At 39.7% G+C, this 12,166-nt stretch overlaps 1 protein-coding gene across 3 annotated transcripts in view; it reads left to right on the top strand.

Moving 5' to 3' along the window:
• The first annotated feature begins 552 nt into the window (after positions 1-552).
• The window catches only part of LOC139340107 (aryl hydrocarbon receptor-like), a 28,233-nt gene continuing 16,619 nt past the window's right edge, over positions 553-12,166 (top strand). For all 3 annotated transcript variants that reach the window (XM_070975725.1, XM_070975724.1, XM_070975723.1), the window contains exons 1-2: positions 553-983; positions 7,665-7,855. In XM_070975725.1, coding sequence (XP_070831826.1) covers positions 925-983; positions 7,665-7,855 — 250 coding nt within the window. In that variant the 5' untranslated portion in view covers positions 553-924. The remainder of the gene's footprint in view (positions 984-7,664; positions 7,856-12,166) is intronic.

The following is a 12,166-nucleotide window of genomic DNA, read 5'->3' as shown; positions in this document are numbered from 1 at the left end:
CAAGGGCACACTTTGCTGCTTCTCCTAATCTTGAAGTTTGAAGTAGCTTTTGCAGTGATCATACTTGTATGGTTGAATGCTCTGTGCCAGCCAGTACTTATTAATTAACATGCCAAGAAAGGCTTTTAAACGTATACTAATAAGAGTTCCTTGGATTTTATTTGTGTTCATTGATTAGTTTAGATAAATCAGATATCACTGATGTGTAAACATTAGCTCATGTTCAACAGAGATAAAGTGCATGGGCTCTGTACAGTATGAGATTAAGCATGATAACAACAGCATACGGAAAAACAGGCTAATGGAGGGTTACAAAAACAAGATAAGGGTGCATCTTACATTATAGAAGATATTAGGGAGAACTCATTTATTATATTTCCTGCTGTGGTCAAAAAACTTTTCCCAATGGAGTCAAAAATCGCAACACTAAATATTGCGAACACAGAAACCAGAAAGTCCAGTCCACCTTAAAAGAGCTCTGGCAGACTGTACATGCATGTTTCCTGAAAACGCCCCGTACAAGAGAAAAGAACAAAACCGAAGTGACTGAACAGTAATAAGGCTGCGTTGTTTATTCAGAGGTGAAGGGTTGGACACAGGCTGAATTCTGCGCCAGACTTTTCTAAGTTTCCCTGTCCTCCCACCTCACAAAACTTAACAGCAGTATTCAGTGGTGCCTCAGTCTCTCCCTCTCTGCAGCGCCGGTCAAGGTCAGTGACAGTGACCGCCCACGGCTGTTGTCAACGCGGCACCAAACCTGCGCGGACCCCGGCAGCTTTCTAACATGGGAATTTGACTCACTGGCCGAATAAACAACGGACCACCCACTGTCGCCGTATGGATGGGAGAAGCCTCGGAGGAGTGAAAGAGCCACACGAACAGTAGCCTAACGTCAAGTTTGTGAGCATTAAACGAAGTGACACCATGTTGGGAAACGCAGGGTGTTATGCTAACAAGAAGAGGAAGAAGCCTGTTCTCAAACAGTAAGACTTGTCAGAGACTGTTGGGCTGAACACGGTTGTCTGACTTAAGAGCTTTTCTTTTTACTTAATGCATTCAGACTGCAGTTTTTGAGGTTATTCTAATTATACTTGAAATTGTATCCTTTTCGAGTTAAATATTGGAGTTAGTTATGTAGTTAACATTTCACATAGACCAGTAAATGCATCAATTGCGAGAGCTTAAATTTGGGTTCACTGAAGTGCTGTAAATTTAGATTATGGTGGGCAGTAAAATCAATATGTAAGTCATGAAGTCAAATTCACGTCAGAGATTCTTGGCAAAACGATAATAAATCGACTGATGTCAACTTTGTATCGTCGGTGTTAAAGCAACAGATGACAGAATGAGCCCCAATCCCAGATAGTGTGGTGCTGTGTCCTGCGTTCACGATTATGATCTTTACTGGTTTTTTGTTTCCACTTTTGTGGACTACCTTAAGAATGTGTCTAGCTTGAATCTGGCATGGATATCTTGCCCTCGCGCATTAATCACAATCAAGTCGGAGAGTCGGCTGCTGCTCTCACGCGATGCTCCGAGGAGGGCGGAGGGCGGGAGAGGCGAGGGCCCGCGGGTTCAGAGTATGTTATTGTAATACGATACGGCCTCGAGCTTCATGGTTCTCGGATAATGGCTGGCTGTGTGGTGTGTGCGCCGTAGTGCCTGTTCATGTCTTTATCTTTCTCTTTTTTCGTCATATGTTTGTAATGTTTATTTCACCACAAACCGTTGCATACCATTTAGCTAGAAGTACATAAATACCGTAATGTGGTAAAAGTAAAAATACCACAACAGTGCAGTGCCTGCAGTACAAATCAGAGTTCGCTTTTAGTTTCTTTACGTTATTTAATCAAAATAAATAATCAGTTGAAAGCGTCTTTTCAGTGTTGACTGATGCAGTAACAAACAACAACAACAAACATTAAAGTTGGAGCTTGTCCAGGGTCAGTCTGACTGCTGCATTACAGTATCTTGTGGGACTCTAAAATGCATTATGTGTCGGGTCGCCCAAAACGCGAATTAATCAGTGGTCTGCTTTATGAAATGGCAGAAAAAAGAGAAAATGGCCATCACATTTGAAAACATGTTGATGTCTTCAAATATCCAGTGAATCCACTGTTGGATACCTGCCCAGCACCAAATGACAGACAATGAAGCAATCAGCTGATGAACACAGTGGAGCATTTAGATACTGAAAAGCCACAGATTTTTCTGAGTTGGTGGAGACCACAATAGAGCTAAATGCAGAGTGAATGTTGGACATTCATCAGTTAACCCAAAGTTTCATACTTAAGAAGGAAGCTTCATACTGGAAGTTTGAGATTCATACTTTAATATGAAATTTTACTAATAGTATATAGTTACAGTCGACTACTGTCAATTAAAGGCACATTTTCTTTCAAAGGTAACCCAAAGACCTCACCCTCAATCACAATCCAGAATACAGGAATGGGTCCTGCTATTACTTTTGGATTGATTGACATTTCTTTTAATACAGGGATTAACTATAGACAACAAACCAAATCCAAGTAAGGTTTGTTTACATAAGTAATGTAAACATGCAGCAGTTATCAGTTGATAACAGTACTACTATACAGTGATTTTAAATCATATTGTTAAACACACATCTACTGAGTCAACAGAGTGTAGTACTGTAAATGCCCTGCTTATAGTGATCTGGCAAAGAGATTGTTCCCAGTGTAAATCCCAAAATAAAAAGGTGGGCTGTGTGCAGACGTCTGTGTTTCTGGTGATGTGGGACTGCAGTGAGGACTGATGTTTCCTGGATGGCCAGCTGGGCTCAGCTGCACAAAGGCACCATTGAGCCTGACTGTAAAAAGCTGTGGTCACTACACAGGGGCATTCCATGGCAGAGCTGGCCATCCAAATTCTCTGTTTTATTACTCGAACGCCTTCTGTGTATGTTGCCAATTTCCTTTGCCCTGCATCGCACTATGTTATTAAAAGTACACATTTAATGTTTTCTGCATACTAGTTTTTAGAAGAGCTCACATCTTCCACTCTCACAGCAACAATTTTTAGTCAGTTTGTAAGCAAAGTTGTTCTCATGCATTTTCTACTGAAACACTGAAGTTCCAGTGTCAAAAATGCACACTGACATCCCAAATGGGTGTCCATCATCCCGTCACAGCCCACAGTCTCCCAAATTCACAACAAATTCACAAGAAGAGCTAGCAGTGATCTATTGCATTGCTTTTGCTACATCATCTTTGTGTACCTGCAGTGCAGCACTGCTGAATACACAGTAATGGCACGGAAAATTAATTTGGAACCTTCTTTTTTATCCTTTCTTACGTCCTTTCTTATTCATGTACTGTGCTGTTTTTCAACAGCAGCAGCATTTGTACAGATTAGTGTGAAAGTATCGGTTAATTATAGTGTATAGAGCACATTAAAGGTCCCCCTCCCCACCAATAGAGTACAGTGGTAATACATGTGAATGTGTACTTAACAGTAAGTGGATTAGTTACACGCTTTACAGTGTGACTGTGCATTTGTATTAGTAAGCAATGGTTTTCTTAATAAGAAGGGACAATATGTTTCACTGGCTGAAGTATTTCTTGCGCAGTAATCTAAAGGGATTGTGAGACACTATCACAGACAGACGTGCTGATAAGAGGTTTGGCAGAACACCAAAACACTCCCATTGAACAAAGTTGCCCTTTGTTCTTTGCCCTTTGTTTCATTTTCAAATGTGAGTCCTTACAAACATTACATTAAGACTTTTTTATCATTGCCCTACACTCATATAGGAAAAATGTCTCCATTTATGACATACAGTATACATGAAATATAACCTAAATGATGAGTGTGTTTAGCCAACAGCTGACAATAGAATCATTAATGTTGTCGTTTGTTGTGTATGTTAAAGCTGTGTTTGAACATCATAGTTAATGTAGCTGAAAGTAAAACTGGTTTTATTATTGTTGTACTGTATCATCGTGATTATCCCATTAACATTTGAAATTGAAATGTTTCTCAATCAATTTAATATATCATCGTGTCTATCTACATGGCGGAGCAGGGTAAAACAAATGAGGCAGCTGTTGCTCAGGTGGTAGAGATGGTAGGTCATTAAAAGTGTGATTGGAGGCTTGATCCCTGGCTATTCTTATTCTCACATTGAAGAGCCCTGAAGGAAGACACTAAACCCCTATTTGCTCCTGATGTGAACGAGTACAGGGAAAAAGTTGTTGCTTTGTTCAGACGGGTCTGCCAAATGAATGTAATGTAAACAGTGGCTGAGGCTGGGTGCTTGTGATTTTTACTCCTTCTAACAGATGTGATTTTTCTTGACAACAACATAAAAGCAACCAGTGTGCCATGCAAGAGTTTGGCTTCCAAGAGTTTGTGGCTTCCTCCCCCTCAGAGGATGATACTTTAAATGGACTTCTCACTTCTCACAGAAATGTCTGCATCCAATTCTCCACTGTGTATCCGCATGTTTCAAACACTCTTCCACAGCCATAGTCTCTCCAGAATACACTACTTCCGTGTCACGCTATTGCCTCTGCATAGCTCTAAAGTTCCTATGGATGCAGCAGATTTACCAATTTATTGGCAAAATGATGCCTCAGATTGTATCTGTTCTTGATTTTTGTGTTCAATCGTGATGCATTTTCATTTTCTTTTGTGCCTTATGATGCAGCTCGAGAGCAGCATTCAGTATCTTTTCTGCGGAGTGACCGTGAGTGTTTTTCTCTGAGCATGAGCATAAAGTAAGAGAAAACCAAAAGTTTGGATTGATTGCAGAATGCTTTGAGTGGTCTTCTCTGTAGGATATTGTTGAATACAGCTGCTTTTGTTGAAAGCCATTCATCATCTCTGTTCGTGTACATTTATGTACAACATATGTTATTGAGTTCTCAATCCCCCTCTGTGTGGAAAGCTCTTTGTAGACTTGAGCCCGCTTTTGTAAACTGTCCTACTTCCACTCTGTGTTCGTCAGCAGCCAAACATGTGTATGAAAAGCACGCCTTTCATACTTCTGAGCCACTGAGGCATCATTGTGGATCTGGCAAATACTTCACCTACTTTGAACCAACAAATGTGGCTCAGTGTCACTACAGCAGACTGAATGCAACATGGGCTGGCTTGACTCTGAGACAAGGGGTGTTTGGGTTCCAGTTCTCTACTCTTTTGCCCTTGAGATAAGGAATCCAAACAGGAATTGAGAAACAAGTGTCCTGATGTCTGCTGCTCAACCCCGTGATCCATAGCAAATTAAGGTAGAAAAAACAGTTCTGAATGCTGGCTTTTGTCTACTATAGGGATTTCTTGAGCGTGAGATCAGTCCTGTTCAGCACAGCTTGGGTCTGAAGCCAGCAATCAAGTTTAGGCTGCATTCCCTGCAGACTATTCTGTGGCAGAGGAGAAAATTTTATAACCTGTCATTTACCAAAGTTTCAGGAAAGAGAGAAATTTAAGGAAAGGTACAGAATTTGCAGCCTGAAACTGCAGATATGCTTTGGTGATAATTGACTTAGCTGACGCTAAGGATACTCTGGTGCCTTTTAAGGCTGAAACCAACTGATATAATATGATTAGAATGGCCCGTTTGATAAAGATCACTGATTGGCTCCTCTTACTAAATATTTACAGACAAAACTTCAGCTTAAGAACATCTAAAAGAGACACTGCCTTTGTCTTATGTTAAGAGTTATCCATAAAATGTTTAAATACATTGATAGGAATCGTGTCTTGTCTACTATTGCAACAATATCATGGCTGATTTTTCTTAATTCCTGTTTCTCTTCATGCCATGTGATAATCTTCAGTTCATAAGCAGAGCATATACATAATATTCATGTCTTTAACAGTGTACACATCAAAGTTTTTGCCAGTATGTAGATTAAAGACACGTTTTTGACACTTTGAGGATTTGTTGTTTTAAATGTGGTTAAACAACAGACATGGATCAGACTGGCTCATGCTTTTTAAAATCGCAATTATCTCAAATCCTTCTGACTTTGTTATACTGCCCACACATGCGAAATGTGATTTCACCTGTGTATAAAAGAGAAGCTGGTCTGGTAGAGGGAAGAGTTGATAACTCAGCTGGTGCTTTTGCAGAGATACTGAATTGTTTAAGAGGGAGTTTTGATGCGTCATAGGATCATTTTCCCACCTGTTTTTAGGATGTAAGCATTTTGACATTCACCCAGCTGAATATACGTATAAAGTAAATATATATATTGGTTTACTGTGTCGTAATTGTAAGATACTTACACTCAGGAGACATATCATTCCTTGTTCTTAAATGTATATTTTAAAAAAGGTTCTTTTCAGCAAAAGTCAAGTGTAGTCTATATGAATATAAAGGCTTTTTCAGACCCCAAAGCTGTAAGCTGTCTTTAAGTGTGTGTCTTTCTCAGCAGGTGTGTAGTGGAGGAATGTCAACAGTGGAGTTGTGTGTCACCCCCATTGTTCTTTTTCATTGACACTTGGTTTCACTCCCAGTGTAGCATGTGTGTCTGATTTGTGAGTAATGACATGTATTTCCAGCAAGCCTTGTGAGTTTGTATTTTGCACTGGAGTACGGGTGGTCTTGAACCCTTTTGCCCCTAAAGTGAAAGTCAAGCAAAGCAAATAAATCTGCTGTCATGGTAGAAACTGGTTTCCATTTTGACAAACTGCACGAGTAGCCAATGGAATGACTTGTGGTAAAGTTGTATATTTTGCATGTTGGTGTCTGTACTGTTTATTCTGGGCCAAAGAGTGTTTCCATGAAAAACAAGCCCCACTCTGTATTGATTTCATGCTTTAAAAGATAGAGAGTGGGTCTTCTTGCTGTTCAGAACGAACTGACTGGTTCATCTTTCTCTAGATGAACAGCTGCGATGATGGCAGGACTTTATTTTCACACAGGTATTTAGTTGCTGGCTGCTTTATTTAGGTAGTTGTCGAGTGCAAGTAATAGACAGTCCACCCTGAGAAAATTTAAGAAGCATATTTATTTGTTTTACGCTCATCACCTTAATAGCTCTTAATTGAGACTTCAAGGATCAGCTGTTAAGTATCTCATTCTGTTTGTGATGCTATTGGTAGCTCAAGCAGATAAATTGCAGAGGTGTCAATGACATTATTAGGGCTAATGTATCAGATATAAAGCTTCTGCATTGTACAGGTAACTTACCAGAATTTTACTTTAGTTTGTCATTTTTGTGTTTGCTACATAGTGTGTCAGCATCATGTTATATGATTGTTTCTGTTCTTTTCATGTAAAACCAAGATGTGTGATGCTTGTTACATTTCTATTGTGTATTTCCGCTACTGTTCCGAGCTGAATGATGATTGTTGTGTTGGCACAACTGTGTGCTCTCATGAGGCTTTGACAGCATTCCTCTATCTAACGCTCATCACGAAATCTGATGTACTGTTGACTCACCTAACCTGCAGTATTTATTAGTCACGTTTATGGCTGCCTCATTCCTCCTTGAGTAAGTTTGAGCCTGCTTGCAACATTGCTAAAAGTTAATATGGCTCATAGTTAATTGGCATGTATCACACTGCACCCCACAACAGATGGCATGCTGTGGCAGGGCCGGTTAACCAGGCCTGAGCTGATTCAGTCGTGGTCCACAGTCTTAATTACAACATATTTAACACTTGAATAACCATATTTCTTTCTTTTTGCTCAACAGAAAAAAGCCCTCTGCAGGCAATGATATCGTTAAATCAAACCCTTCAAAACGCCATCGGGATCGGCTGAATGGGGAGCTGGACCGGCTGACGGATCTCCTGCCCTTTCCTGAGGAGACTTGCTCTCGTCTGGACAAACTGTCAGTCCTACGCCTCAGTGTGGGATACCTACGGGTCAAGAGCTATTTCAAAGGTGAGAAGCAGCCAATTCTGTAATTGTATTTCCTAAAATTTTCGACATGAAACCAGGTCAGAAAAATGTCAACATTGACAGCCAGTGAGTCAGGACATGAACCTGAAACACCAGTTTTTAAGGCACCTCCTGATAAGCCCATCCATTCCCATGCCTCTACTTGTAACACTGTTATATGAACATCACACTTCTGTTAAGATTGACACAACACAACTGCTCGTTGTTCATGCTTGCCTTTTGTTCTGTTGGGACAGAAGATTAGTTTTAAGGCGTGTGCATTGTTTCATAGTCTTCTTATATCCCATCTGACAACCGAGGAATTAGGACAAAATGGATTATAGTATGGATGCAAGCTTGAGGAGAGTGAGTCAGGAAGAATTAAAGCTTGATAAATCGGCAAAGCAAAATTAGGGAAAGTAGGCCAGCAGTTACATCGTTGGAATAGGAACTGATTTGACAGGTATGAGTAGCATGTTGGAATCTGGTTTTAGGAAACAACACATCCTTAATACTTGTAATACTTACTCCACCCTGTCTTTAAGCAACACCGACTGCAGTCACTTTGAAAACAAAATATGAAACCTCTCCTTCAAGATTAAGTCTTTACTGCAGGCACTCTGCCTTTGAAAACCTGATGAGTTGTGTGTGTGTCAGTTATATATGAGTCAGGCATATGATATCTCTACAACCTGCAGATGATCATTTTCTTTGAGTTAAACAGACATTTTAGCTGAGGTGCTAGCAGACAGCCTGGTTGGCTCTTGCTTCACTGAGGTTGTTACAGTTTATGTATCTTGTCTCTGTTGCTTCTTCTTGTAGTTAAACTCGACATGTTGCACTAAATCTGTGCTTTCTCCGTCAATAAAAATCCTCTGAATCTCTGATGAATTATCGCTCAACTTGCTAGCCAGTGAAATACTAATGAAATGACTTCGACATTGGCATTGGTTGACTACTATGCTAGCAAGGATTTTTTTTTAATCAAAGTATAGAGATGCACTGAAGTAGGGCCATGTTTATAGTCATAGTATTTTCATTTTGTGTTAATTTACACTTATTTGTGTAAGAGGGTTCTAATACATTGTCGCAGTCATCCTTCTTTAGTGCAACCTAATAAGCTCCTGTTATTACACAGCTAGTTTGTACATTGCTCGCAATTTCACATTGTACATTGCAGACTGTAATACCCTTGTTAGCCAAGTTGTTTGCAGTGTGAACATCCAGTATGAATGGACGTGTTACGTGCAGTCAGAGGAGTTGTGACATTCCAGTGCTCCTTGTTCTCACACCCTTTTGCCTCCTTTTTTGCTCTGTTGGTGAGATAAGCTGAACACACTGTACATGTACCATCATTTTAGATAGTAGTTTCCATAAACGTAACACACCTGCATTTACAACTTGACATTTCTAATTTATGATAAACTCTCCCCCAGCTTTGCTGACCCACTTCAAGTAATTTCGCTTTGTGATATGTCTGTTTGTGTACTGACAGACCGTTGGGATAAATATATGGATAGCTCTTTTCTATGGATGTGTCCTAGATGTCTCAGACATTGCTTTTAATTAACATGCCGTTGGTGGATACCAGGGAAAAAATGCAAAGTTGTTTTGATTTCTACAGTTACAGCAATCCATGTATGGTATGTGTTTTACAGATTGGCCAAAAATGACATTCGATTGTTCGGAAAAAAAAAAACAAAAAAACATTGGTTCGAAACACCCAAATACTATATTTGCGCATTGTGTCCAATTGGTGCCAGTCCACATATATTTTTTGATTATGGACCCTATTTTGCCATGTTTTTATGCCCAAGTGACTCATGGAGAGAACAGTTTTTTAATTTTTCCAGTGTTTAGCCAAAGCATTGCAGCCATGAGCCATGAAACGTACTACAATGTAATCCATTTTTGCACACTGTCAATGTACGTCCATGTTTGTTTTTACCACTGACAGGCTCAGACTGTTATTCTAAGTGCCTGGCAACATTATGGAAAGGATCCCTACAGAGACGGACCTTTTTGTGAAAGAGTAAGATCTCGTTTGTGTAACCAAAAACAGCAGCTGTATTGCTCTCGCCAAAGCCACCAGACTCCATTCACAGAAACAGTAATTTTATCATCATGAAACACACTTCATTCAAATGCTACAGAAACAAAATAAAACTCACCAAAACTTTCTTTGTTCGTTTTTTCACTGTTACGACAATAATTACTAACTCTGGTTTGGCTGAAATAAACTCTTAATTCACTGAACTGGGAGGGGAACGAGAAAGAGGGCGGACATCAGAGAAGCAGCGCAGGAAAACAGCATGTAGAGCCAGAATATTTTCACATCTGACTTGGAATTGTTTTTCAGCAGACATTATGACTGGAGGGACTTAAATATGTAAGACTTCAACAGATCTCCCCCCCCCCCCCCCCCAAAAAAAAGTGTTGTGACTATGATGTACAGTGCTGTTTTTTTCTTTTCCACAATCAAATGTTTGAATGCCTAGATTTTTTTCCCAATTGGAACATGTATATGAGAATATTCATTGTAATTGATTGCAATTGTTGAGTTTTAGTCTAAAACTTAATCCATTTATTCATGCGGTGTCCGACTGTCCTACAGTGCTCTAGTCAAAGGTCAGCCTTGCACCAAAGTGACATTTTGCCCACACAAACATCCACAGAGAAAAGAGAAAATAAACTTTTTCTCTGCACCACTGGATTGGTCAGCTACCTGTGTTTCCAATATCAGGCTGCCTTTCCAAAATTACCCCCACCCAAAAATATTTCTTTAGATTTCACATGGAGAACATGAAATTTGTGTTTAAGTTACTGATTAAACTATGCATTCAAGTGCCCCGTGGACAGTGTTGCTCATGAGTCTGGTGTGAGATATCCAGTAGTCTTTGTACAATATCGATTTCTTTTGTAATGATTTATAAAACTTGAAATATGAATTTTGAATTTTAATAATTCAGTCATGTAAAATTCCATGGGTTTCCTGTTAGTGTAGCTTTATACATTGCAGATATCTTCCTGCACTTTCTCAATGTTTGTGCCACTGCTCGTCTCACCGACACTCACTCGATTACTCTCTGCTACTATTACTCCTCATCAGCCGTATTTGACATCTGCGGTAATTAGGTACGCTCGAAAGACAGTCTGTGCCCTGTAGCAGTGGAGGGCAGGATCAGAATCACATGTCACATCACACTGTTCATGTGCAGCCCATCACCCCATCAATACTGCTGCTTTGTCACTGTGCCTGCGCTGCCTGTAGACCATTTCAAGTTTATTTCAGTCACTCATCACCAGCAACCACTCAGTAACTAGCTGTCAGCAGGCTGCTAGCTGGAAGAACAGGAACTATGTTGTATCCTCAAGAGCATTAATAAATGAGAAAAGAATGGATGAGACCGGTTGAAATATCTCAATAACAGAATCTACTTGGTGTGTTTTATCCAGCAGTTTAGACTGCTGTGAAACTGATAGAGTCATGCTTGATTCAGTGTGCTCACCGGCCCTTTCATGACACTGACATTGAGTTATTATGAGCATAATCACATTAATATATTCAGAATGTGGGCTGCATGTTACTCACATTACTGCCTTGCAGATTGTACACATGGGTCAGTTTATGAGCCATTAGGAGTGCTACACAGCCTTTGAAAACAGTTGTCTGATGCCTTCTGTGGCTCTGGAGTTTGTCAAGTCTCCTGATGGAATATTCAGACCGACACAGTGATTTGGGTCAAGTCTGGGTCAACACACTTCAGCTAGTGCTTCTGCGTGACACTCGGACGTGTGTTGGAAACTCTATGCCTTACATTAACACTCAGCTTGGACTTCTTTCTGAAAAAACAGACTGTGGTTCTGGAAAAAAACAAAACAAAACAGACTTGTATGTATATTTATATTGTTATGTTTTTTACTTCTTTAATAGCTTATTTTTTAGTAGCTTTGTCATGCACCAACTTCACCAAAACAAATTCCTCGTATGTGTAAAATCGTACTTGGCAATAAAGTTTTTTTTCTGATTCTGAAACACACTGGCTGTGGAGACCAGGGTTTTTTTTAATTAGGGATGTAATCTTAATTCAATAATGATAATGTTAAAAGTCACATTGAATTTCTGTTTGTGGGCAAAAGAAGAAAACTTAACTGGTGGTAATGTAAAGTTATTAGTTAAAGTGCATAATTCTATGATTTAGGGGTAAACTGTAGCTAACTACACTGCAAACCTGAGTCTCTACAAACAGTAACAGGTTAACCCCCGACTGTAATATTACTGTTGCACCTATTTTTATGAACAGTAGAAGGAGC

This window comes from Chaetodon trifascialis, chromosome 12 (assembly GCF_039877785.1).
Source record: "Chaetodon trifascialis isolate fChaTrf1 chromosome 12, fChaTrf1.hap1, whole genome shotgun sequence".
NCBI classification, from domain to species: Eukaryota; Metazoa; Chordata; class Actinopteri; order Chaetodontiformes; family Chaetodontidae; genus Chaetodon; species Chaetodon trifascialis.
Note: the sequence above shows the minus strand (reverse complement) of the source record. Positions and strands in the feature narration are given on the sequence as shown.